The sequence below is a fragment of the Carettochelys insculpta genome, chromosome 29, assembly GCF_033958435.1.
Source record: "Carettochelys insculpta isolate YL-2023 chromosome 29, ASM3395843v1, whole genome shotgun sequence".
In the NCBI taxonomy this organism is placed as follows: Eukaryota; Metazoa; Chordata; order Testudines; family Carettochelyidae; genus Carettochelys; species Carettochelys insculpta.
Window position 1 is genome coordinate 13,976,610 of NC_134165.1, and position 25,621 is coordinate 14,002,230.

Genomic DNA, 25,621 nt, shown 5'->3' on the forward strand with positions numbered 1-25,621 from the left:
CAGCAGCGTGGCTCAGCCACAGACTCTCTTTGTCTTTGTCTCTGTCTCACCAGATTCAGGTTTCCTACTACCCACCTGGGCAGTATCCAAACTCCAGCCAGCAATACCGACCTCTCAGCCACCCGGTGGCCTACAGCCCCCAGCGCAACCAGCAGCTGCCACAGCCGTCCCAGCAAGCTGGTAAGGAGCCAGGCAGCGGGAGGGGTCTGGGGGCTGCTTCCACCCGACAGCAGCTGTACCCAGGGTTTGTGCCGCCCGGGCCTGACCTGTGCACGTGAGCCCCTGGGAACTTTCTCTGGGGCAGCGTTGGTAGCACAGAGAACCAGTGTTCTCACTGCCGGGCCGCTGGGCTTTCTTCCACACTCGGGGTCCCCCGACAGCCAGATCTGGGCTTGAGAAGGGCGTCTCTCCCTGCCAAGCCAGGCCGGGGAGGGGTCCCAGCAGTGTGGAGCGCAGGGGCTGTGCTGGGATTCTTGGCACGTCTCACCTGTCTGGGTCCCTGCCCTGTCGGAGGCCTCGGGCACTGGGGGCACTCGGTGCTCCCTGCGCTGGCCTGGGCTGCCCAGCTGATTTTCCTGGGGCTGGGATGCTTAGTCTGGTGAAACAGTGTGACCTAGTAGGCAGAGCACTGGGCGAGAGTCAGGTTCTGTTCCTGGCTCCTCTGCACCAGCGGGGTGAGTGTGGGCAAGTTGTGCCCCAACCCGGGCCTCAGTTTCCCTGTCTGTAGAATGGGAAGGATAACCCCTCTCCCATCCCCCGTTAGAAAGTGCTTTGAGATCCACTGATGGAAGGGGCTGGTGCCAGCGGGGGCTCAAGGTGGAGGTAGAACCAGCGCCTGTCATAGGCCCTTCCTGCTCCTGCTTTGTGCCGGTCGGGCGATTGCCCTGGGGGCGCACGGGGTGGGGGGCAGGGACCCGACTGCGCCAGGCTCAGCGGTGCCCAGAGGCGCTCACCCCCCTCCTCCTGCAGCAGGGCTGCAGCCCGTGATGCCCAACCAGCAGCAGACGTACCAGGGCATGATGGGAGTCCAGCCCGCCCAGACCCCCAGCCTCCTCAGCAACCAGCGAGGCAACGTGGGAAGCCAGATGCAAGGCCTGATGGTCCAGTACACAGCCCTGCCCTCCTACCAGGTGGGAAACCGACAGCAGCCCGGCCCCCCGGGCGAGAGCTCTCCCCTGCGCCTGGCGTGCGCCTGACATCGGGGCACTGCTCCCCTGCCGGTTTCCAGGCCTGCGGGTGCTAACGGTCGCAGCAGGAGCGGCTGCGCGCGCCCAGCTCCTGCTGCAGTCCGGAGTCGGGGGGTGAACTGCAGGCCAGGCGCACAGTGCCGGCTGCTCCCCGACCTCGCCTCTCCCCCCCACAGGGGCTCTCGTCCCCAGGGGAGGCAGGAGCCCGCCCGCTCGGCCAGGGCGGAGGCTGCGAAATGCCTTGACGTGCAGGGGAGGCGGGGACAGAGCTAGTCCCAGCGCCCCGGGCTCTGTGCCGCACATCCCCACACGGGCCTTGCGCCCCAGCCACGTTGGGGGTGCTAGCCCCAGCTGCTCCCTTCCCTGCGCAGGTCCCGGTGGCTAGCGAATCGCAGGGTGTGGTACAGCAGCCCTTCCAGCAGCCAGTGCTGGTACCCGCCAGCCAGTCGGTTCAGGGGGGGCTGCAGTCCAGCGGGCTGCCCGTCTATTACAGCGTCATGCCCACGGCCCAGCAGAACGGCACCAGGTAAGGGAGCCGAGCCACACGCCTCCAGCCCTGAGCAGGGGCGCTCTGGTGCCGAGCGAGGGGCGGCCATTGGCAGAGCCTGCTGTGGGGAGGGAAGGTGGGGCCCCACCTGCTGCTCTCAGCTGCCGGTATGAGGGGGCTGTGCTGGGAGCTCTTCTGCCCCCGGGTCAGGCACAGCCACTGAGGTGCGGGGGGGGGATGCGATGTCCTGGCACTGAGCCGGGCGGGCAGTGGGACCTGCTGCTGCAGTGTCACCCCAGGGGCCCCGGGGCAGCCGCCAGGGTTCAGAGTAGGGGGATGACGGGCTGGAGTCCCCCTGTCTGTCCCACCCCTCCTTGGAGTCACAGCCCAGAGCTTGCCAGCTGGCTTGCCGGGCCCCTGCCTGAGCATGGGGCATCAGCATCGCAGGGCCAGAATCCTCCGAGAGCAGAGGGCCTCTGCCCAGAGCAAGGGGGCCCCTCCTGCGTCTGTACCGTGCCCGCTGCCACAGGAGCTCTCACTGCGCCGCCCTGGGGTCCTCAGCCCGGCTCCTCTCTCCCAGCTGTCGAGTGGCACTCCTCCCCAGAGCTGGCTGCACTTCAGTTCTGTGACGGGAGCCCCCAGCGCTGCCCTGAGTCCCTGGGCGCCTGTCATCCAGGAGAGGGGCGGTGCCCAGACCCCCGGGTCAGGGGGGAGGAGGGGCTGCCTCTCGGAGGCAGGACCCAGGAAATGCAGCTCCGCCCCTCACCACAGCTCTCTCCTGGCAGCCCCTCCGTTGGGTACCTGCAACCTCCCGGCTCCGAGCAGTACCAGATGCCCCAGTCTCCCTCGCCCTGCAGCCCGCCCCAGATGCAGCAGCAGTATTCAGGTAAGGACAGCCAGGGCAGCCGGCCCCCGCAGGGCGCCCTGGGTGCAGCTGCGCTGGGCTCTGAGACTGGGCCGAGCCGAGCCACCTGCCCTGATCCAGGCGGCGGGAGGCGGCTGGTGGCTTCTGTGAACTAAGTCGGGTTGGTCTCAGCCCAATTCTGTGGCCCCAGGAGCAGCAGCAGCCAAGCCAAGGCCGGAGTGGGGCCACGCAGAGCCCTGGCGTGGGGCAGCCAGCCCACCTGCTGGGGGTGCTGGGCACCAGGCCGCCCTGCCACCATGCCTCTGCGGGGGCCTGTTCAGGCTGGGGCACACTGCATTCGCCTGCTGGCTGCAGCATCCGCAGCGTGCCCAGCAGGGCTGTGAGCCGGGCGCCCTCTGTGTCCGTCAGCTGGTCTCGCCTGCCACCTCCTGGGAGCAGCACGTATCGCAGCAGCTCTGCCGGGTCTCACATCCCGGCCTTGCGTTGGGAAGAACCCTGTGCTGACAGCCTGGCCCTGGAGCCAGGCCTCCTGGGGTCTCCCCGGCTCGGGAGGGCAGTGGGGGCTGGTGGTGAGAACAGGGGGCGGCAGCCAGGCCTCCTGGGGTCTCCCCGGCTCGGGAGGGCAGTGGGGGCTGGTGGTGAGAACAGGGGGCGGCAGCCAGGCCTCCTGGGGTCTCCCCGGCTCGGGAGGGCAGTGGGGGCTGGTGGTGAGAACAGGGGGCGGCAGCCAGGCCTCCTGGGGTTTCCCCCCACTCGGGAGGGCAGCGGGGGCCAGCAGTTGGGAGTGGCTGGGGTTCTTGCTTTTGCTCTGTGATGTGCCAAGTGCCTGTCAGTAACATGGATGGAGGGCACTGGGTGGTAGTGGGATGTGCTACGCTTACTGGGTAGAGGGGCGTGGGGGCCAGCGAGCCCTTGGGCCCTGCTGGGTTTCCCCAGTCAGCGCAGTACTTGGCTGTCCCTTCCATGCCGCAGCCTGGGCTCCAGGGCTGCCTGGCCTGGGCACGTCGGGTGCTGCAGGGGGCATTGAAATGGAACCATGGTGCACATGTGGCTTTGGGGAGGTGCCAGGCAGCTCCGTGGGCTGGACTGGGTGGCTCTGGAGTTTTCACGCCACCGCCTGCTGCAGCCGCTGGCATCAGCCAAGGCCCCAGCGCTGCCTGGCACTGCTGCGGGACAGGCGCCCTACTGCCGCTGGTGTCCCCACCCCCACCCCCTTCAGCTGGAGCAAGACTTTGTGCTGGTAAGTTTCCCTCACCCCGCTGGGACTGAGGGGTGAGCCCAGCCCTGTCCTGTCCTGTCCCGTCCCGTCCCAGCCTGGCGCAGCCCCGCATGTGCTGGGCATCAGAGAACGCACAAGCTCCTCTCAGGACAAGGCTGATTCTGGGAGCACAGAGCCTAGCTGGGTTGGAGGCAGGCTCCGGGGGGCCTGAGCAGCTGGCAGGTGCTGGTCCCATTAGACTGCACTGCCTTGCCTGGCAGGAGAGAAGAGGTGGTGGGGACAGAGCACCTGGGGGGGATCAGTTCCTTGCTGTGCCCTGACCTGCCCGCCCAGGGCACCCGAGCCGGGGGCAGCCAAGCCAGGGCACTGCTTTCCTCTCAGCTGCCAGTTTCTGCCAAGGCAGGCAGGAGCCTCGGGGGGTCTGGGTCAAACCCCGCAGGGATGGATAAAAAAGGGGATCCCCCAGCCCCTGTGCCCCAGAACCACCCGCCCTCGCTGCAGCGTCATCCAGGTGTAGGCTGGGGCCCAAGGAGCTCCTGGCTCCCGGGGTGGGTGTGTGATGGAGTGGGGGGGGGGTGCATATGTGAGTCAGGCTGGATGTCCGAGGCAAGTAGCAGCTCCCAGTGGCTAAGGATGACCCTGGGGCTACAACTGGCAGATAACACCTCTGCCTGAACAAAGAGCAGGGAGGAGCTGAGCTGGGTTTTTGAGTCGGGGGCGGGAGTTAGAGGCTAGGAAGAGGGAGAGCTGGAAGGCAGCCAGCCTGAGGAGGGGGAAAGCTACACCCCAGAGGGGCACCCCTCAGGGTCTTCCCCCCAGGACAGGTTGGAAGGACTGTCTCTGGCTGCTATGCTGTTGCTTCTGTGAGAAACTGGGCATCTGTTGCCTAATAAACCTGCTGTTGTACCTGCTGAGTGAGAGTCACTCCTGCCAGCGGACGGGGTGCAGTGCAGGGGGACCCCTGAACCCCATCACAGGGTGGCGCAGGGCAGGGATGTGATGCTGGAGGCTTTTCTGGGCAGAGCTGAGGGAGCCAAACGTGGGCAGATTGCTCAAAACAGGGCCACTGACGGCCCAGGGCCGGGGGTCCCCACTGCAAGGCACCAAACCCGTCCTACCGAGCACGGCTGTCCCCACGCTGGCCAGCCAGAGTCACGCCTGCAGCTCCTGTGCCACCACCAACCAGCCCCCTCCACACACAGCCGGGAGGTTCTGGAAACCAGTCGCACCACAGCTGAACTGGCACTTGGTTCTTCAAGGGGTGGCACGTGTCCATCCCCTGCACACAACTGGAATGGGGGGGACCGTCGGCTCACCAGGGGAGCCCCCCCGGGGTGGTGCCTTTACCCCTGTGCATATATAGCCCTGCTGGGCAGCCACCCTCTCAGATCCCGACACGAGTGCCCCTCGCCTAGCAAAGTGGAAGCGCTTTTCTGTCTGTCGCTGCATCAGAGCAAAGCCACGTGGGGGGGGCACTGATCCCCGTCAGTCAGGGCTACCCACAGGGCCTCGAAAACAGGGACCAGCAGCATCGGTCAGGGTACAGCTCACAGCCAGCTTGGCCTCTCCCCAGCTCCCAGGGAACATGGGCTTTGCCAGCCCCTCGTCCCACGTTTCTCAGAAGGCTTGGACAGGATTTATCCCCACGTGCGACCCCCCCATTCCCTCCTGGGACCTAAACTTGGTCCTCTTGCGTCGCCCTTTGAGCCGCTAGCAGCTGGCGCCTGCACTTCTCCTGGAGGCTGACGTTTCTCGGGGTCATCGCTTCAACTAGGTGTGTATCAGCACACCCAGCACCAACCTCAGGGCCTTGCCCAGCCTTCTGTTCCACCTGAGCTGGTGCTCTTCCCCACGCACGCAGCAGAGCGCATGCCGCGCTCTTGAGACACCGGCGAGCGCTAGCATTTTATTTAGCGTACAAAGCTGCTCCGCAAGACCCTGGCTGCCACGGTTGTTCTTCCAGACGCGTTGCTACTGTCTATTCCAACCCCACCCACCTCCCCTTCCTCGGAGATCTGTGGCAAGGAACTGAGGTGGTGGGGGTCCAGCCTGGGTATATACCCCACGGAGAAGGCATCTCTCGGGGCTCCCCTGCTGGGCCGACGGATACCACGAAGGGAAGAATCTCCCAACAATCACGCACGCAGCGTGCACGTAAAGGGAATGGACAGGAGCAACCACTCCAGGAGCAAGTTAGGAAAGGGACATAATCGTTTTTCCTTCCGATCCCCATGGACCAGCCACATCCCCAAGTCAACGCGTGTGTCAGATCTGAGCCGGAGGAGCTCGCTGGGCCCGTCCTTTAGAGTCTCACGTCTAAAAGTTTGTTAATGAAAAGAAAGAGAAAACAGGGTGAGACTGAAACTCGTTAGAGCAGTTAAACGGCACACGCCAGTCGCGCAGCGCACAGCAGATGGAGCCGGCTGCTGTCTTATAAGTCCCTGGAGTCCGTCCTCTGCCAGGCCGGGTCAGCGACCCCCCCGCTCCCCCCGGGCTCGGTTCAGAGCAGAGACGCTCCTGAGGGCTGAGCTGGGCTGCAGGCAAACGGAGGAGCCTCAGGGCCCCTTTGGCCCCTGGCCCCAGAGGAGGGAATTCCATCGTTCTCCCCGTCCCACATGGCTCCTGTCCCACGGGCAGGTCACCTGTCCAGGTCCTCTCCAGGCGAGCAGCCATGGCCTGTCTGCTGGGGACATGTTCACAGCCACGGTCCCAGATGGGGCCTGGCACCTGCCGAGGCCCTTGGTCCGGTGCGGCTCCGCCCGAGCAGGGTCCCTTTACAATGGGCCGCCAGGCCTCCTGCTGAGGTCCCCCAGAAACAAACGTTTCCCACGCGAGCCCGGAGCCCGGCGGCGGGTACAAAAGGGACACCTGCCTGTGCGCAGTGAAAACCGAACCGGCCGATCCCCGGCCTTCGCTGGCCCCTCCCTGGGCCGCCTCGCACAAGAGCCGGTGCAAACCGAGCAGCGGTTACGACAGTGCTGTGCAGGTGCCAGGTTTGTGCGGACGCCGTGGGGGGATGCAGAGTGAGGCGGGGGGAGCGCTGGAGTGCGAAGCACATCTCAGAGCTGCAGCCACGGCCCCCCAGAAAGCCTCTGTCTCCCGGCCCTGCCAGGCTCACCCAGGCGTGGCCCTGGCCCAGCTGGGGGCCACGGCACGGTGCTAGCGTCGACTGGGAGAGCTCCCGCCTCAGCCGCGTGCTCCTCCCCACAGGGGTGTCTCCGTCAGGGCCCGGCGTGGTCGTGATGCAGCTGAACGTGCCCAGCGGCCCCCAGCCCCCGCAGAACCCCCCCGTGGTGCAGTGGAACCACTGTAAATACTACAGCCTCGACCAGCGGGGGCAGAAGCCGGGGGACCTGTACAACGCGGACAGCAGCACCCAGGTACGGGGCAGGGGCTCCCCAGCGGGCGGGGGCCTTGCCCCTTGCCGGGGCTGGGGTTGGATTCAGCCCCTTGCAGAGAGCTGGCTCGGCTCAGCCCCTGGGCAGGGGCCTGCTCCATACGTCTAACCCTCTCCCTGTCTCCAGGCCAGCACCCAGCTGAGCAGCCCCATCACGTCCCCCACGCAGTCCCCAACACCATCTCCCGTCACCAACCTCAACAGCGTCTGCCCGGGGCTCAGTCCGCTGCCGGTCCTCACCCAGTTCCCCCGGCCCGTGGGCCCAGCACAAGGTGAGGTGGCGTGGGGCTCGCTGGGGGGAGATGGGCCGGCATGGGGGGAGTTGGCATCCGGCCAGCGGGCGGGCCCTTGGCCTGCACCACCGGGGAGGTGCTGGAGACCAGGGAATGGGCCCTGTGCACTAGCACAGCCCTTGTGTACAGCCTGTAGCTGAGGTGCAGAGGGGTGGAGCACAGGGCCCCCAGCTGCCTGTTGCAAAGGGGCGGGGCTTGGGGCCCAGGGGGCGGGACCTATTGGCGAGCAGTCAGACCACCAATGGATTATTGCCGTACTGTGGGTCCCCTCGGCCACCTGAACCCCAGGCCTGCGGGCGCCCTCCATAACTGCTCATCCTGCTGCGGCCACGCTCTGCCTCCAGCCGGTGCCTGTGAGCCTCCTGGCTGGGCCTGAGCCGGCGCACCCAGCGCTGGCGGGATTAGGGAGCAGGGAGGGAAGCAGCGTCTCCTGCACGGCTCTGCAGAGCTGCACCCCCCGGCCCAGCACCCCAACCCTCTGCTTCTGCTTTGCAGGCGATGGGCGCTACTCCCTCCTGGGCCAGCCGCTGCAGTACAACCTTTCCATCTGCCCTCCGCCTCTGCTGCCCAGCCAGTCCAGCTACACTGCACACCAGGTTAGGGCGCAGGCCACTCTGCTGTGTGGGTTTGGCAGCTTGTTGGGGGCTTCACGGAGGAAGCTGCTCCCTCCCCGTCTGTCGTCGTGCTGCTCGGCTCCCCCAGGATGGGGATGGGGAACCCAGTGTGAGCCCCCTGGGGGGAGCCAGCCGCCATTTGTCCTTCACTGTCAACGTCACAACTATCCCCGCCACTGCCCCGGCCCAGGGACCCGGCGGGCTCCATGCCGGGTCTGCAGGCCAGAGCACCGCGGGGTCCGGTACAGACCGTGCAACGTTCCTGGGGACAGGGACAGGACCCCAGGCTCTGGGTACCCCCACCCCCACCAGAGCCGGGCCCAGCCGATGGGTGGCTCGCTCGGTAACTGCCCGTCGGCAGCTTTGAAACCGTGGCATGTCTCGTCCCCCGCCCCCGCAGCCGGGGGCTCCAGCCTCGTTTCCCTCTCGGAGAAGCTAAACGGCTGGGTTGAGCCCTGCTACGCCCCCCGTTGCGCCAGGCAAGCGACCGTGGAGAGCGGGTCCCCCAGCGCCCCCCAGCATGGCCCCCTGCAGACTGAAGCCCTGATAGGAGCCGCAGGGCACCCACGCTGCCGCATTGTGGCTGGCAGCAATCCAGCAGCACCCCCGACAGGCAGGGAGCATGCTGGCACCCGGCCTGGGCATGGGGGGCCGTGCCCTTCCCAGGCTGCTGGCAGCTCTGGGGGGCCGCAGGGGGATCCAGCCCTGCAGGACCGGGCAGCTTCCCTGGGTGAGTTTCTGGTTCTCTTTCAGGGCCAGACAGGGATGAAGCACGGGAACCGGGGCAAGAGGCAGGCCCTCAAGTCAGCCTCCACCGACCTGGGCACCAGTGACGTAGGCAAGTGACCCGCAGGCCTGGGGGCGGGCGGGCGGGAAGTCCCATTGGCGTGGGCAGAGGGGGAGACCCATGGTCCTTGGGAGTGCTGCCCCCTTGGAGAGTGTGCAGGGGGGCAGCACGGAGCCCCCTAGGCCCCCCGGCCTGGCCCGCTCTGCACTGAGAGGAGGCAGCCCGAGGTACTGCACTGTTACAGCGGCTGCGCTGGGCGGGGCGGGAGCCAGGACTCCTGGGTTCTCACCTCCTCTCGGGGGGCAGGGGTGCCTGGCAGCTAAGGTGAGTGGGTGGGAGCTGGGGCAGCTGGGTTCTGTCCCCAGCTCAGGGAGGGGAGCCTAGTGGTTAGAGCTGAGCTGTTCCTGCCGCTGACTCACTGCCGCCCTCTGCCCTTCCCCAGCGGGGTGATGGCGAGGGGTGACCGGCTTTGAGATCGCCCGGAGGGGCACTCAGCGTCCTAGGCACCTGTTTGCTCCTCCCCAAACCCACAGGCAGCAGGGGGAGCCCAGCCCTGCGCCCCAGGAGCACAAGCAGCACTTGCTGATATGGGACAGGCTGGAAGGCAGCGGCCAGGCCCCCCCGCAGCCCCTGTAACAGCTGCAGCCTGATCCCCAGGGCCCCGGGCAGGCGGTGAGCGAGACCCTCCCAGCACTGGAAACTGAGCAGGCCGGGGATGTTACGTGCCTGGGTAATATTAGCACAGCACGTGGCCGTCGGCCCCTGGAACTGCCGCCCCAGCCCGGCACACGGAGCCTGACCCACGGCCAAGACCTGCCCTGTGCCGACAGCTGCAGCCCGCGGGCCTGGCCTGGGCACCGCCCCCTGCTCAGGGCTGGCCTGGGCCGCTGCAGTTCATTCCAGAAGTGAACCCCTGCCCCGGCGCTGGGTGTGCCAGGAGTTCAGAGGGGCTGGGGCTGTCCCAGGCGACCCCCCCAAGGAGGCCTGAGCGCTCCTCCCCCTCAGCCCTCGCACCTGTGGGCCCAGCCTGGCTTAGGGCAGAACTGCATCCCACGTGCTAGCCAGCCGCTGCCCTGCGCCAGGGCACCGGGCCTGAGGGATCCCCTGGACCCTGCGATGTGCCCAGGTATTGACCCAGCCTCCATGGGGGGTGTGAACCGCCACGGCCCTTCTCAGCTCCCGCCTCGGGGAGTCAGCCAGCTGAGACCAAGCTGGGGCAGGCTGCGCCTCTCCCCTGGCCAGGGTAGACCCCCGGAGCCCCAGCTCCCACCCCCCTGCTGAACCTAGTTCTCCCCCACCCCCCGCAGCTGTGGCTGGCTGCAGGGGCTGACCTGCCCTTGTCTCCCGCAGTCCTGGGCCGGGTGCTGGAGGTGACGGACCTGCCCGAGGGCATCACGCGCACAGAGGCTGACAAGCTCTTCACCCAGCTGGCCATGGCCGGGGCCAAGATCCAGTGGCTGAAGGAGACTCAGGGCAGGCGCGGGGAGGGGGGCGCGGCGGGAGACAACAACGGCCCCCCTGAGAACGGCCGCCACCCGGACCTGGCAGCCCTCTACACGGTGGTGGCCGTCTTCCCCAGCCCGCTGGCCGCCCAGAACGCCTCGCTGCGCCTCAACAACTCGCTCAGCTGCTTCCGCCTGCGCGGCACCAAGAAGAGCTACGACCTCCGCGTGCTGGAGCGGGCCAGCTCCCAGTAGGGCCGGGCTGGCTCCCGGGGCCTCCCTGCCCTGCCCCGTCCTGTCCCGTCCCGGCCGGCCGCTATTTATATGGACACAATGAAGAGACGAGATTGATCATTATTATTTTTTGGAGTCGAAGAACGTTCCCCCGGCCACGGCTCCCCTTTCGCCCCCGGGGCCGGCGCCCCCTTCGCTCGCACAGGCCTGGGCCGGGGCTGCTCTCTGTACAGTCTATTTAAGCCGGGGGGGGCGGGGGGGGGTTGGTTTTGTTTTTAAATACAAGAAAAAAATCGTCCGTCACTTTAAAGCTGCTGCCGGTTTCTGTGCCCAGAGCGAGGGGTCAATGCGAGCCAGCCCCCGCCCCTGCCCCCCCAGCTGTTCCATCTCCCCCGGGTGCATCACCCCTCCCCCCCCCCCGCTGTCTCAGTGGGATGTGACACCCCCCTACCCCATCATCCGTAGGGGTACTGATCTGCCTACACACAACATAGTGCGGGGCTGAATCCCCCACCCCAAACCGTGACCCTCCGCTCAAGAGCCCCAACTCGGGCCCACTCCCAGGCAGCTGGGGGGGGCCGTCTGGTAGCCCAGGGCAGGGCCCCCTGCCAAGCCCTTTAGCCACATGGAGCAGAACCCCAGGACATGGAACCTATCACGGCATCGGGGGGGGGTCCCCCAGCCCTGCCCCCACCCGCAGGTGGATGTGACTCACTTGCAGGGGACAGACGGGTTCTCGGCCAACAGGGACACAGCGCAGAACAGACTCATCAGCACCATCCATCCTGGGGAGAGGGGCCCAGAGGGGGTCCCCGAGCCGGGCCCTGGCCCCCTTCCTCCATCCGCAGCCAGGGGGTAGAAGGTGTCACCTTGTTGCCCAGGTTACTAAGGCCATTGAGTACCTGTGAGAAGTCATCACAGGGGAGCTCCCATCACCAACCATGCACTGGTGCTGGGCCTGGGGAAACTGAGGCACCACACAGCAGTACGACAGGTCAGTAGGAAACATACGCGACCTGACAAGGAGACTCAAATCCCCGCAGTCCCCACTTCACAGCACCCCGGCCCTGTGCACCAAGTCCTAGCTGCACCAGCCCAGGGGAGCCTGCAGCTCGGGCCGGCACCTGGGTTGGGCCCCACAGCAGTAAGATGGGCAGTGGGGCATCACTCACGCCGGGGACGTGCGGCCATGTGCGTAGCTGGGGCTGTCGGGGGGTGGGGGCAGCCACCCAGTCTGCGGAGGGGCCGTGTGCCCAGAGCTGGCAGCTTGGGGGCTTCACTGCAGCTGCCGTGGGGGTGTTGGTGCGGCCCTGGGCACCCCACACTGCTCTGATGGGAGCTGCCTGCACTGGGCAGGGACAGCCATGGCCCTGGGCACAGGCTTGGGCCGTGGGAAGAGACGGGGGACTCAGGTTCAGGGGCAGCCTGGCAGGAGGCCCTTTGGAGCCCACTGCTCATTTGCCAGGTGCGGGCACACGACGCAGCCCCACCAGAAGGGACCAGGCAGGAGCCCTGGGGGCAGGCCTGCGGTGGCTGCCCCGGGTGGGTCAGGAAAAGGGGCCTTGGTGGGGGGGCCTGCGGACCACCCCTGCAGCACAGCCCTGGACCAGGGAGCGGCTGCCGGCACTCCCGCCATGCAGTGCATTGTGGGTGTGGACTGCGTCCTGGGGAGCTTGAACCCAAGCGAGGGCAGCCCCAAGGCTGCGCAAACACTGGGCCTGCGGACGGAAGCGGCTTTGCCCCATCCCAGCTTGGGGCCCTGCATTGGGGGTGGTTCTGCTCGGGGGAGCTCACCCCCAGCCTGCCAGAGCCACCAAAGGCTCACCGGTGTCCTGCTTCCGGCCCGCGGGCTCTCCCTGCTTCCCGGCAGCCGCTGCCAGGGCCGGAGCTCCATGAACCCCAGGGGCAGGACGTGCTCCCCGGGACGTGGAAACCAAGCGCCCGTCCTCCTGCAGCTGGGCCAGCAGCCTCGTGCCCACGGCCGCTGGCGAGGGGAGATGCCCGGCCCCACCAGGCAACCAGCCAGGGGCGCCTGCGGCCAGGCCGGCTCGTGTGTGGGCTCCAATTTCCCAGTGTCAGCCGCACCCCCTCCCCTCCACAGGCTCAGCTGTTCGCTCCCCTCTGGCCCTGTCACTCGGGCGGCAGGGCCAGCAGGTTGGGGCTGGCTGGGCCCGGCTGAGCTGCACTTGGGGAGCTTCACCCGCCAGGAGGGAGCCCAAAGCTCGGAGGTGAGTCTGGGTGTAACCTGCCCCTTTGCTGCACCAAGCCCGCGAGCGGGTGGCACCAGGGCTCCTGTGGGGCTGGGAAGTTGTGTCTCTGGGCTGGGGGGCGCTGCTGGTAGGCGGTGCTGCAGGAGAGTGCGCTGCTGGTGTGGTGGTAAGGGGGCCAGGGGTCAGCCCTGCAGGTGGCGGCGCTGGGGCTGTTTGGGGGGCACCGTATGGCCCTGGCGTGATGCCCTTCAGTGCTGTCTGTGTAAGTCCCTGAGCCAGTTGCCTGTCACAAACCTGGCCCCACAGGCAGGGCCGTGGGTCTCCTCTGCCCACAGGGTCCCCAGGCCAGGGGGGTTAGATGGGCCCTGGGGGACTCGGCCTCTGCTCCCCCTTGCAGCATGACGGAGAAGGAGGCGCTGGCACCACCAGCCTCGCCCACACCGGGGGGGAAATCAGCCAGCAGGGTAAGTGCTGCCATAGTCCCAGGACCCCTGCCAGGCCCCTGCTGGGGGGACGTGGGCCCTTGCAGCTGGGACCTCCCAGCCCAGGGCTGTCCAGTCCAGGGCTTGGTTTGAGCTCTGGTTCTCTGGGCTCCCCTCAGGCCAGGGCACTGGCCCTGCCCAGGGAGCGGCTGACGGCCGCACAGACGCTCTGGCACCAGGAGGGTATTGCTGAGCCATGGGGGCAGCCAGGCGAGATCCCTGCTCCAGCTGCAGCCTCAGCTGCCCACATCCTGAGCCCTGGTACTGCCCCCAGGCGCTCTGGTTCTCTCCAGGCCGATGCCCAGGGTGGGGGAGTCTCCCACGGGGCTGGGGGCTGCAAGCACACCCAGGCCGGGCAGCGCCATCTTCCCTGGGTGATGTTGGCACCTGCCCTTTGCTGGGGAGCTAGTTTGGGGAGCAGAACAGCAGTCAGCTGGGCTGGGGGGGGTGATGTTACCGTGTGCCCCACTTCCCTGGGCCTGGCGCTCCCCTGCTGCACTACGGGGGCTTGCAGAGAAGTGTGGGTCTGGGTTCTTGGTCAACACTGACCCGGCGCAGTGCTGGGGCAGCAAGCAGGGGGTGCAGAGGATGGATACAGGGCCAGCCTCGGGCAGGGGAAGGGGACCAGAGGGATAGTCAGGCTGGGCTCCTGCCACCTTCCTCCCACGGCTGTGGCCATGTCACCCACCCGGCTGCCCCCAGCCTGCATGGCAGGAGCCCAGCTCCAGGGATGGATTGAGCGAGGGGGCTGGGGCCCAGGACTCCTGGGTTCTATCCCAGCTCTTCCTCTGGCTCCGGGGAGCCCTGGGGCACATTCCTTGCCCGCCTGTGCCTCGGCTCCCCCGGAGAGAGGTGGGGTCTGCGAGGTGCCCGGTGTCCCCACCCCAGCTCGGGGCGCTGAAGCGGCTGTTGCTGCGGAAGCCACCAGAGGAGCCACCGGCGGAGCCCCAGCCCAACGGGGAGCTGGTCAGCCCCACTGGGGGGCCCATCTACTACATCTACGAGGAGGAAGAGGAGGAGGAGGAGGAAGAGGAGCCCGAGCCGCCCCCTGAGCCCCCAAAGCCTGTCAACGACAAGCCCCACAAGTTCAAGGACCATTACTTCAAGAAGCCCAAGTTCTGTGACGTCTGCGCCCGCATGATCGTCCGTGAGTGGGGCTGGGGCCGCAGGGCCAGGGGATGGGGGGGCAGAGGGCCCAGAGGGGCCCATGTCCCACACTGGTGGGGGCCGTGACCCAAGCTCAACTCCTGGGGCACCCTGACCAGTCTGGAGGGAGGGGGCACGAACTCCCACACCCCACTGCCAGTCCTGGGCCCTGGGCTGTGACCCCTGGGGCTGGCAGGGGCAGGGTCTCCCCTGGACGGGTTCCAGGGCTGGGGTGTTTCATGGACTTGTCCACTCCCTGCCCAGTGAACAACAAATTCGGGCTGCGATGCAAGAACTGTAAAACCAACATCCACGAGCACTGCCAGGCCTACGTGGAGATGCAGCGCTGCTTCGGCAAGATCGTGAGTCCCGGCTGGCCCCCCCTCGTGGGTGGGGAAACTGAGGCACGGGGGTGGTGGGGGCAGTGGCTCACCGAAGTCTGAGTTAGAAGGCAGAGCAGGGGTACAACCCCGGCGTCTTGGCTCTCAGCCCCCTTCTCTAACCACGAGACCCCTGACCCCAAAACTGGGGGAGTCCCGAGGCCCGGCAGTGGTGACCCCCCCGTCTCTCCCCCCACGCAGCCCCCCGGGTTCCGCCGGGCATACAGCTCCCCCCTGTACAGCGACCAGCAATATGCCTGCGTCAAGGAGCTGCTCTGTGAGTATCAGCCCCACAGTCCCCGGGAACAGCAGCCTCTGGGCCCCCCTCCCCCCGCGTGGGAACAACCCCCCTCTGGGTCCCCCTTGCCCCGCGTGAGAACAGCCCCCTCTGGGCTCCCCTCCCCCCGCGTGGGAACAACCCCCCTCTGGGTCCCCCTCGCCCCGCGTGAGAACGGCCCCCACTAGGCCCCGCCCCCGGGAACCGCCCCCTCTGGGCCCCCTTCCCCCCGCTTGGGAACAGCCCCCTTGGGCCCCGCCTCCCTGGGAACAGTCCCCGGACTCACCGTCCCTTGTGGTGTCTCTGGCTCAGCGGCCGCCAACCGCAGTGACCCCGTGTTCGAGACCCTCCGCACGGGCGTCGTCATGGCGAACAAGGAGCGGAAGAAAGGGCAGGAGGACAAGAAGAGCGTGAGTGGGGGGCGGGGGCTGCTTGGACGTGGGGCGCCGGGGAGGGACCACAGCCGCCCCCCGGCCGCCACGCAGCCTGGGGTCCCCGCCCACCCACAGCAGCCCTGGCCCTGCCCCTGCCCACTCCCCTCTGCTCCCCCCACTCCCAGGCCCCCCCACTCCCCATTCTTTGCCCCCTTTGCCCCCCGGTCCCTGGGCCCTCTGCTCCCTGGGGCTCCCGCCTCTAACCCCCAACCCTGGGCCCACCTCGCTGCCCCGTCTCTAACCTGCTTTCTCTTCCCTTCTCCAGCCCTTGGCTGCCATGATGGAGGAGGAGCCGGAGCCCGGGAAGCGGGGCGGAGGCAAAGCCGAGGCAGGTGCGAGCTGGGGGGCTGGCGGGGTTTAGGGCGCTGCCCATCCCACTGTCGGTGGTGCCAGGCTGGCTCCGGTTCACGTGTTTTCCTGCCCCCTCCCTCTGTCTCAGCAGCGGGATGTGGGGGCCTGTGGCCACAGCCTGGGCCCTGCATGCTGGGAGGGGCTGTTCCCCCTGCAAATGAACTGACCCCCCTTCCCCCCACTTCCAGGCAACCCTGAAGGGGAAAAGAAGGCAGAGAAAAGTGCCCCTGATGAGAAGGTACCCACTCCACCCCACTGCCTCTGCACCCCACCCTGGGCATTGCCCCCTGACAAGGCACCCAGTGCACCCCACTGCCTCTGCACCCCACCCTGGGCATTGCCCCCCCGATAAGGCACCCCATGCACCCCACTGCACCCCACCCTTATGGGCATCACCCCTCTGACAAGGCACCACATGCATCCCACTGCCTCTGCACCCCACCCTGGGCATCGCCCCCCCGACAAGGTACCCCACTACCTCTGCACCCCACCCTGGGCATCACCCCGTGACAAGGTGTAATGGGGTTCTGGGGTTCCCCAAGCTCTGCACCCCGTCCGCAGGCAGGAGAGTCTCTCACTCAGCAGGAAAACAGCAGGTTTATTAGCCGACAGGACACAGCATGGTACAGAGGAGTCAGTACAGCAGGCAGAGACAGCCAGTCCCATCCATGTTGGGGAGAGGAGGCCCCGAGGGGCCCCCAGAGCTGGGGCCTGGCCCCCTCCTTTGTCTCTCTCTCCCTCAGCCCAGACTAACTGCTTCCAACTCCCAGTTCCAATTCAAACCCCTCAGGCTCCACCTCCTCCTTTGTCTGCAGTACAAAGGTGTTACCTGGTTGTCAGGGTTACCCTCAGCAGGAGCCCCACACCCTCTGTGAGCCACACACACACACAGGTACCCCCACTCCATCACACAAGGCACCCCATGCACCCCACTACCCCCCACTGTCTCTGCACCCTACCCCAGAGGCTCTAGCCCTCCCTGCAGGGCAGCCCTCTCCTAAACCTGGCTCCCCCTGCTCACACAGCCCCCTAAAGTCATGTCCCTTCCTGCCCAGCCCCACGCATGGGGCTGGGCTGTAGCAGAGCAGTGGGGTGAGAGGAGGCCCATGGGGGCAGGGGGGAGGCCAGGACAGGGCCTGACAGCTGGGGGCATCCTGGTCCCCAGCCTCCTCTCCTGCCTGCTGCCTCTGCTCCCACCTCTCCCCAACATCCACCGGCTCTGACCCCCGCCTCCCCCAGAGCAAGAAGCCGCAGCCAGGATTCCTGCAGACCCACTACTTCGTGGCCTTGTACCGGTTCAAAGCCCTGGAGAAGGATGACCTGGATTTTCAGTGAGCTGGGGGCCGGGGGGCAGAGGGGAGCCAATCGTGTGGCACATTGGCCTCTGTGCAGGCGTCACTCGGGGGCTCTGTCTGTGGCCCCCCAGCTGTACCTCTTCCCAGCTCAGCTGCGCCTGAGCCCCTGGCCCCTCACCGGCCTGTGCCCACTGCCAGAAACGGCCGCCAGCTCCCTGGGTGAGCTCAGCCCTAGTCACAGGACTCCAGGAGCTGGAGCTTTTGGAAACCAGATGTTACAGCAACAGCTGGAGAACCCGCACTGAGATCGGGGCCCCTGGAGCTGGGTGCTGTGGAGACCACGCCACTGAGACTGGGGCTCCTGTGGACAGCCCATGCCCTGAGCTTTTAGCAGAAGTGGGGTCCCCCCAGGTTCAGACCCTGGGGCCTTTGGAACTCAGACCCTGCCAGGCCTGGAGCAATCTCCTGGGCTCCAGCCCAGCACAGACCCCACAAGGCTGTGGGGAAGCGAATGGTGGCTGGGGGGGCAGCAGTTTGGGGTCTGAGGCCAGCAGGGGGGACCAGGGCTCAGGCCCTGCCCATAGTGCTGTTCTGAGCCCTTTCCCTTGCAGGCCAGGGGAGAAGATCGCAGTGGTGGATGACTCCAACGAGGAATGGTGGCGGGTAAGGGGGGTCTCCCCTGGCAGCCCTACTGGAACCCAGCCCAGGGTCTGGGGGAGCCCCGTGGGGTGGGAGGCAGCTGGGGGCAGAGCTTAATGCTGGTGGTCATCTTCAGAACTCAGGAAGGGGAGAGGCAGCCTGGTGTGGGTGGGGTGCGAGCTGCACCCCAATACTGGCCTGCATCCCCATTCTCCCAGCTCTGGGCCCCCCAGCCCTGCCAGTGCCCCTCACTCCTGACCCACTGCCCCTGCCAGCCCAGCCCTGGGTCCCCCAGCCCTGCCAGTGCCCCTCACTCCCAACCCACTGCCCCTGCCAGCCCAGCCCTGGGCTCCCCCAGCCCTGCCAGTGCCCCTCACTCCTGACCCGCTCCTGGGCCCCCCTATACAAAGAGCTTTGCCAGTACACATTTCTCAGCCCAGGTATGTTTGGGCGAGGGAGTGGGGTGTAAGTTTGCACCCAGTGACCCCACCTTCCCTTAACTCCTTGCAGGGGAAGATCGGGGAGAAAATTGGCTTCTTCCCCCCCAACTTCATCATCCGGGTGCGGGCAGGCGAGCGGGTGCATAAGGTCACCAGGTCCTTCGTGGGCAACAAGGAGATCGGGCAGATCACGCTGAAGAAGGACCAGGTGAGCGGCACGGCATGTGTCACGCCTCCCACGATGCCCCATCACTCCCCTCCCCCTCCCCCTCCCCCTCCCCCATTGCCCCATCACCCCTCCCCCAAGGCCTCGGTCCAGCTGCTGCACAGCTGAGAAATGTGTCTGCCACATCTGGTGCCAGCAACTCGGGCTTCTGGGGTCCACAAACTGCCCCCCTACCTGTGCTACTGGGGTGCCCAGCCCCGCACCCCTCTCCCACACCCCACAGGGCTTGTTTCTGGCCCCAATCTAGCTCTGGCCACTCCAGTTCATCAGTGGTCCCCCCACCCCTCCCCCATGCCCTGCCCCTGCCCCACGCTGCCTGCGCCCCTCCCGGCTCCTTACCGTGGCTCACCTGCCCGGACCCTCGTGCCCACAGATCGTGGTGCAGAAGGGGGAGGAGGTGAACGGCTACGTCAAAGTCTACACGGGCCGCAAGGTGGGGCTATTCCCCACCGACTTCCTGCAGGAGATCTGAGCCGGCCTCAACGCCACCACCCCGGCAGCTGCGGCTGGAGGCCCCTCCCCGGCACCGGTGTCACTGCAGGGAACCACTCCTCTGGGGACATCAGCGCCGGGCCACTAGCCCAGCCACCAGCCACCTTGGCCCGGACACGTGCGAGGGACCCGGCCACCAGCCACCTTGGCCCGGAGACTTGCGGGGGACCTGGCCACCAGCCACCTTGGTGCAGGGATATGCAAGGGCCCTGGCTCAGCCCTGTGCCAGGAGTTCAGTCAGGACCCCATGACGTTTCTCTCCTTGCTGCCCTGGGGCCCAGCCTGTCCTGGAGTCTGTGCGCCTGGGGAGCCCTCGGGTCTCCCTCCGCTGGGGCCTGAGTCTCGGGGTGCCCCCGGGGGGCAGGGCGACTGCAGCCTGTGTTATCAATGTGCCTGTGCTCTGCCTGCCTGCTCGCTCTTCCTGGTGGGGGGCCGCGCTGGGGCGGCTGCTCAGCCTTTGCAGGGGCCAGTCTGAGCCGCCGGTGTGGACGGAGGCAGGGCAATGCCGCTCTGCAGCCTGCAGGGGCCGCTCCCGGCACGATCATGGACGGTTCTGCACCTGGCTTGGCACAGCTGCCCTGGTGCGAGGTCTGGGCCTGTCCGGGGAGGGGCGGCTGGCTGGGGGTGAGCACTGGGCTCTGTTCCCAGCACTGGGGGGGTTGGGTTGGGCTGCCTGGGCTCAGCCCCCCTGGGCGTTGCGGGGGGTGGATAGAGCTGCTGCGTGAGCCCCCCTCAGGCCTCCCCACGCCCGCCTGTTCCTGCGTCAGGCGCCAGGGAGAGCCCCTGGTCCAGCCCTTGGCCCTGTGCCCGGAGCTCGCCCGCCCCAGCACCCCCCGAGCTCCCCAGCCCAGCTCTGCGCCTTGCAGGCCGGGACCATGCGCAGGGTCTGGGACACCCCCCCCACGCTGTCCCCGAGCCTCCTCACAGCCACAGCCAGGGGTCCCCATGCGCTCGGCGGTGCCCAGGAGGCAGCAGCGGGCGGGTCCCTGCTCCCGAGGCCGCCTGCTTGGGGCTGATCCCACCGGGCTGGGGCCCTGCCCGGCCGCTCCCAGGACGTGGCTTCGATGCAAGGCCAGGGGATCCCTGTGCCCCTTTGGGCTCCTGCCGCCTCCATGCCCCAGCCTGGGTCTTTCCAGTGCCGTGGGCCCTGCAGGGGAGCCCCGGGGCGCCCAGGTAGCAGCGGTGCGCTGCACCCGGCCCAGCCCGGATCACGTCCTGGGCCCCAGGCACTGGCTCGAATGGTTCCCAAGCGTTCCTGCTTCTCAGGCTGCTGGGCCTTAACCCCCACCCCCCGGGCCCCCACTGCCTGCTGTGATGGGAGGTGAGCGCCAGGCGGAGCAGCTCCCACAGGCTGTGGCTGAGCCTGGCCCGGCAGCGCACCCCCTGTGCCCCGCAGAGCAGGTGGAAGCAGGGCTGCAGGGTGTGGGGGGGGGGCTAGACTGCAGCTGGGGCCCCCCTCCCCTCCCCTCCCCAGCATGGATGGGACCCGGCGACGGTGCTGCACTGGGTCTCTGTCCCTGTTCTACCTGCGGAGCGGGTCCCTCCCACCTGGGCCCCCCAACCCCATCACACCCGCCCCCTCAGCCCCCCACAAGGTTTGCGGGCGGGATTCCCCACCCCGGCCCCCCCAGCCAGCATTTCGGCCCCAGCCCAGAGCCTGGGAGGCCACGAAACCCACTAGCCTGGGACCTCGAAGAGTTAACCTGGCCTTGGGAAGCCCCATGTGGGGTGTCCCCCAGCTCTGCCCCTACCTGCAGGTGGATGTGACTCACTAGCAGGGGGACAGGCGGGCTATGGGGCGACAGGGACCCGGCACAGAACAGCCCCGTCAGCAAAGGGACCAGCAGCCATCGGTACTATCCGTCTTGGGGAGAGGGGCCCAGAGGGGTCCCTGAGCAGGGCCCTGGCCCCCCCTTCCTCCCTCTCCAGCCAGCCCAGACTACCCACCCGCAGCCTAGTTCCCATTCAAACCAACCCGGCCCCTCCTCCTCCGCCTGCGTCCTGGTTCCCGGGCAGGGGAAGGGGTCACCTGGTTGCCAGGGTTACAAAGAGCTGGGGGGGGGCGGGGGAGGGGAATTGTCTATAGGTGAGTCATCATTGCTGGAAACTCCCCTCCCCACGGTCTCTGACGCGGTGCTTGGGGAAACTGAGGCACCACAGGAGAATAAAGTCCTTACACACCCCACTTGGTCCCCTCCCTCCCCACTGCCCGCGGGCCGAGCCGGGGGAGGGAGGGGGTTTGGGTGTTTGTCTCACCCTTGTGAGCCGTGGTGGGGACTCAGTGACTCCCAGCCCGAGGGTGTTGGCGGAGCTGCTCCGCGGGGGAGCGCCCAGACCCGTCCACCTATGTGGAGCTGGGGGGAGCCGCGGCCAAGGAGGGGGGCAGAGTATTCCCCGCCCCCCGCTCATGGCTGGGCCCGGCTGGAAGCAGCTCTTCATCACACCGGCTTCCTGGGGTCGTCCGCATCAGTGCGCCCGGTCCCTGGGTGCAACCCCCGCCCAGGGTCCCAGCACCCTCCTCCCGCCCTGGCTTTGCGGAGGGGGCATTGGCCAAGCCATGGACACAGTGGGCTCCGGCGGGGGCACGGGGCGCCATGGCAACAGATGCGGGGCGGCAGAGTCGGGCCCCGGGCGCCGCGCGCCATCACCATGAGAAACCCCGGCAAGGCTGCCGGTAACCATGGGAACCGCTGGCTGCTGTGGGTACCTCCGGGCAGCCCTCGGGCCCCAGCCCGGCCGTGCATGGCTGAGCCAGCGCGGGTGGGGGGACTGGTCAGAGGCTCAGGGTGGAATGGCCCCGTGTTTCCCGACCTGGGCTCCTGCCCCCCACCCAGCCCTGCCGGGGCCCTGCACACCCCCCCCGGATCCCCTGCCCCACCCCCCCCCGCCCTGGCGCCACTGCTGGGGACCCGTCCAGGGCCCACTGACCCGAGCACGGCCCTGAGACAGCCTGTATGGAAATAGTCTAATTTGCATACGGAAATATGCAAATAACCCGTTCTCCGGCTGCGCCCTGGCGCGGGGCCAGGCTGGCAGCTGCTTGGAAGGCGCCACCCGGCGAGTGGTGGGGGCGTCACACGGGTAGGGCCGCGGGGGTGGGGGCGCGGCGCTCGGGGGTGTCGCTCCATGTGGCTGGGGGAGGGGGAGGCCCCAAACCCGGGTCCTCACGCGGGGGCAGCCCCGGTCAGCTGGGGCCTGCGGAAGGAAGCTGGGCGCCCGGGTGACCGGACTGGGCAGCCGCTTCTGCGGGGGTGAAGCCGGGCCCGAGCTCCCTTGGCCTGGGGCTGAGGGGCTCGGAGTGTCGGGGGGGGTCTGGCTCCCCCCCCCGCATCAAAGGGCCCCCCAGCCGTCACTGCTCCTCGCCTGTTCTCAGGGGCTGGCGCCCCCCCCGCAGGTGGCTCACACTGACCCCCAGCACCCCAAAGGAGCGACCACCCCCGCCCGGCTCCTGCCCCCACCCAGTCCTGCCCTGCCCCCCCAGCCCTGCTCCTGACCCCGCCCCGCCCCGTCCTGCCCGGCTGAGCTGGGGGGCTGGCCCGATGACAGCCGCTGACGGGGGCGGCCGGGCTGGGACGGACCCCGCGGGGCCCGGGCTGTTTGAGATGCAGCCGGCGCTGTCCCGGTGCCTGTCCTTGTCGCTGCCAATTAAGCTCAGGGCGGGCGGCGCTGCCAGAGGCCGGGGCCCTGCGCTCCCCGCGCCCGGTCCATGAATATTAACAGCGCCGCCTCGTCAACAGTCTCCGGCCAGGGGGAGCGGAAGGGCAAAGCCCCCCCCGGCTGAGCCACAGCCCAGGGGGCAGCCTCCGAGGTCAGCCCGGCCGGCGTGAGCGCGCACCCCGCGCCCGCCGACACGGGGGGCTCAGCAGAGCTGGGGGGCAGGGCCGGGCCGGGGGGGCTGTGGGCCGGGAGGTGGGGGGCAGGGCCGGGCCGGGGGGGCTGTGGGCCGGGAGGTGGGGGGCAGGCCAGGGCTGGGCTCTCTCCTGGCAGCGCCAAGGGGCTCCGGCGAGCGGCGCAGACGTGGGGCCCCGTGTAACCGCTCCCCACGGGCTGGGGGGCTTCTCCAGGCTGTGGGCGAAGGCGGGAGGGGAGGCGCCGGGCTCCGACTTCCCCGGGTGCAGCCGGGAGCCTAGTCACTGCACCCTCTCCCGAGCCGCCTTCCCCCGGGCGCCCCGCTAATCAGGAGATATAAATGCATCAGGCGGCGGCTGCAGCGCGGAGGGGTCCGGCCTGCCCTTGGCGGGCGGCTGGGCGGGGGGGGAAAGAAATCCCCCCTCCGTGTCCCCGCTCTTCGCAAATGGGGGGGCTGGGGCCCGATCCGGGGGGTGCAGGGCCCGCTCAGCTAACCTGAGCCCCAGCGTAGCGTAGCAGGGGGCTGCGGCTTGGCTGCCGGGGGGGTGGTGAGTGCGGGGTTGGGGGGCCTGCTGCGTGTTGGGGGCTCAGTGAGGGGCTGCCACATGCTGGCTCCAGCCCCCCTCCCATGGGCCAGTGCCCGCGGACTGCCGGGGGCTGAGGGTCCGGACTCCTCTCCCCCCCTGCAGCCGCTCTCCTCTGCCTGGGCCTCGAGGGCTGCAGGATCGCGCCCCCGCCCCGTGTGAGCCGCCCGGAATTCGCCCAGGCCCTTCTGCAGGGACCCCGCTGCACCCGTGCAAAGCCCTTTTGCACCAGGGCCTGCCGCTTTGCACGGGTGCAGCTCCCGGAGCCGGCACCGCCTCACCCGGGGCCCTGGGGAGCGGAGAGCTGCCCCTGTCCGGCTGATCCCTAACACCCCAAGGCCCGGCCATTCCCCCGGGTAATCGCCCGGTCCCGGGTTTCTGGCCGGGTGCCTCCCGGAGCCGATTGGCTGTGGGGCGGGGCAGCGATTTAACAAAGGAACCGAACAACTTAATTAGAGTCATCAAGACGACGGCAGCCCCTCCCCCCGCTGCCGAGGGGGGGCGAGGGGGGACTGCGCCGTGGCCGGCAGCCCGCGATGGCCGCACCGCCCGCAGCGGGGAGCAGCCCCCGGGCATCGCCGGGGGGTGTTGGCTGAGATCAGGGCCCCCCCCCCCGGGCCCGGCGCTGCCCAGACACGTAACGGGGCTTAGCGCCAACTCCAAAAGCGTCGCTATGGCAACGCACACGCGGGATACACGCGCAGGGGGAAACTGAGGCACCCGCGCTCGGTTGCTCCGCGTCTCCTCCCGCGTCAATTTCAGCGCCCAGGCCGGTCGCTTCCACAGAGTCCGGGGCTGGGCGGGACCTCAGGGGTCGGAGAGCGCAGCCCCCCCCGTCCCCCCAGCAGGGCCAGCCCAGCTCCATCATCCCGGCGGGCCTTAAGCACCTCCGGGGAGGAGATTCCCCCAGCGCCGCGGGTAACGCGCCGGCGCTTCGCCGCCCTCCGGGGAATCGTTTGGCCTAATTTCCAACCTGCCCCTCCCCCGCTGTAGCTTCCATCTATGGCCCCTTGTTCTGCGCCGGCCAGCGCCGAGCACAGCCTCGCTAGAGCCCCCTGCAGGAGGCGGCTGTGGACTCGCCCCTCGCCCTTCTCCTCTGCAAACTAAATCAGCCCCAATCCCTCAGCCTCTCCTAGGCCAGGTGCTCCAGCCCCTTAGCTGCTCCTTTGGCCTCCCCCGGCCCCGCCCCAGTGCAGCCACCCCCTTCCTGCACTGGGGACCCACAGCAGGACGCCAGCTGTGGCCATGCCAGGGCCTTCTCCTGTTGCCTGGGTCTTTCCCTGTGGCAGGGGAGTGGGGAGGCGCCTCCTGTTGCTTCCCACAGCTCCCTGGGTGCAGCGCCGCGGACCTGCCGGGGAAGGGCTGTAGGGCAGCACCCAGTGTGGAGAACTCTGGACACAGCCCCAGCCCCCTTGGGGCTCCCAGATGGCACTGCCTGACCGCCCCAGAGGGAGGCACAGGTGCCATGCCAAGGGGCTGGCATGCCTGGCGAGGAAGCTGCCGGAAGCCCATCCCTGGCCCCAGCTCCACTAATGTTGTTCCAACTTACAGACACCAGCGTTAGAAATGCCGGCGGCGCGGCGCGGTGGGGCCCTGGCCCGCAAGATTAATCGCCCCCATCTCTCCGCAGCGCCGGGAAAGGTCAGGCGCCTTGGAGAGGCTGTGGAATTAATTGGAAATCCCTCGCCGCAGCCAGGCCCATACATCACTGTGGCCCAGCCCCAGCTGCGCCTCCCACAGGGGTGGCGGCGGATGGAGGAGGGCGCCCGCCTGTGCTGTGCCAGGGCTACACTGGCACCTTGCTGGGGTGCCCAGCCTCTGCCCGCCGACTGCTTGTCCGTGGCCCATGCCCACCCCCAGCGCTGTCACCCGCTCAGGCCACTGAGCTCAGGGGCTCCGTCTGGGCGAGAGGCGAGGGCCCGGGCCTGGGCCTTGCCCCAGCAGCTGGAGGAGTGGGGCCCAGTGCAGCCAGAGTGGGGCCCTCTCCGGGTAATCGCTGCCTGTTTCATGGCACCTCCTGGGGCTGCGATAACGCCCTGGTGTGTCCCCACAGCACTGGCTGTCCCAGAGCGTCGGGGGCACCAGGCCCGTAACCCCACAGGCGGACGTGACACACTGGGCAGGGGGAACAGATGGGATCTCAGGGGACAGGGACCCACTGCAGAACAGACCCCCTCAGCACAAGGACCAGAAGCCTCAGCACCATCCATCTTGGGGAGAGGCGCCCAGAGGGGTCCCCGAGCCAGGCCCTGGCCCCCTTCCTCCCTCTGCAGTCAACCCAGACTGCCCCA

General features: G+C 68.1%; 2 protein-coding genes and 1 long non-coding RNA gene across 15 annotated transcripts in view; 2 read left to right on the forward strand and 1 right to left on the reverse strand.

Moving 5' to 3' along the window:
* R3HDM2 (R3H domain containing 2) overlaps window positions 1–10,757 on the forward strand; it is a 102,736-nt gene extending 91,979 nt beyond the window's left edge. For 7 of the 11 annotated variants that reach the window (XM_074979404.1, XM_074979403.1, XM_074979405.1 and 4 more), the window contains 9 exons: window positions 54–180; window positions 970–1,130; window positions 1,559–1,713; window positions 2,460–2,560; window positions 6,969–7,138; window positions 7,283–7,427; window positions 7,944–8,044; window positions 8,816–8,900; window positions 10,200–10,757. In XM_074979404.1, coding sequence (XP_074835505.1) covers window positions 54–180; window positions 970–1,130; window positions 1,559–1,713; window positions 2,460–2,560; window positions 6,969–7,138; window positions 7,283–7,427; window positions 7,944–8,044; window positions 8,816–8,900; window positions 10,200–10,546 — 1,392 coding nt within the window. In that variant the 3' untranslated portion in view covers window positions 10,547–10,757. The remainder of the gene's footprint in view (window positions 1–53; window positions 181–969; window positions 1,131–1,558; window positions 1,714–2,459; window positions 2,561–6,968; window positions 7,139–7,282; window positions 7,428–7,943; window positions 8,045–8,815; window positions 8,901–10,199) is intronic. The other 4 variants (XM_074979398.1, XM_074979402.1, XM_074979400.1 and 1 more) reach the window with 1 other exon arrangement.
* Window positions 4,903–15,430, reverse strand: LOC142002917 (uncharacterized). The gene is made up of 3 exons (XR_012642742.1): window positions 15,307–15,430; window positions 11,241–11,427; window positions 4,903–6,074 (listed from the first exon to the last, which is right to left on the reverse strand). It is a non-coding gene; the product is annotated as an uncharacterized LOC142002917 (long non-coding RNA).
* On the forward strand, window positions 12,403–19,301 carry STAC3 (SH3 and cysteine rich domain 3). 3 transcript variants are annotated; one of them, XM_074979412.1, is made up of 12 exons: window positions 12,662–12,753; window positions 13,133–13,199; window positions 14,106–14,364; window positions 14,628–14,725; window positions 14,945–15,020; window positions 15,333–15,430; window positions 15,720–15,786; window positions 15,994–16,043; window positions 17,045–17,136; window positions 17,712–17,763; window positions 18,250–18,387; window positions 18,779–19,301. In XM_074979412.1, exons 2-12 carry the CDS (start codon window positions 13,134–13,136, stop codon window positions 18,875–18,877), a joined length of 1,095 nt encoding a protein of 364 aa, XP_074835513.1. In that variant the 5' UTR covers window positions 12,662–12,753; window position 13,133; the 3' UTR covers window positions 18,878–19,301. The 3 variants fall into 3 exon arrangements, with proteins under 3 accessions (XP_074835510.1, XP_074835511.1, XP_074835513.1); XM_074979409.1 differs by lacking the exon at window positions 13,133–13,199 and having other exon boundaries at window positions 12,403–12,753; XM_074979410.1 differs by lacking the exon at window positions 13,133–13,199 and having other exon boundaries at window positions 12,403–12,753; window positions 15,720–15,782.
* The last annotated feature ends 6,320 nt before the right edge of the window (window positions 19,302–25,621 follow it).

Bases quoted from the DNA above. Each gene is read 5' to 3' on its own strand.
- STAC3 (XM_074979409.1), top strand. From the start codon at position 12,418: ATGAACCCCAGGGGCAGGACGTGCTCCCCGGGACGTGGAAACCAAGCG. The intron at 14,726-14,944 runs GTGAGTCCCGGC...CCCCCCACGCAG, and splicing joins AGCGCTGCTTCGGCAAGATC to CCCCCCGGGTTCCGCCGGGC. The intron at 15,021-15,332 runs GTGAGTATCAGC...TCTCTGGCTCAG, and splicing joins CTGCGTCAAGGAGCTGCTCT to CGGCCGCCAACCGCAGTGAC.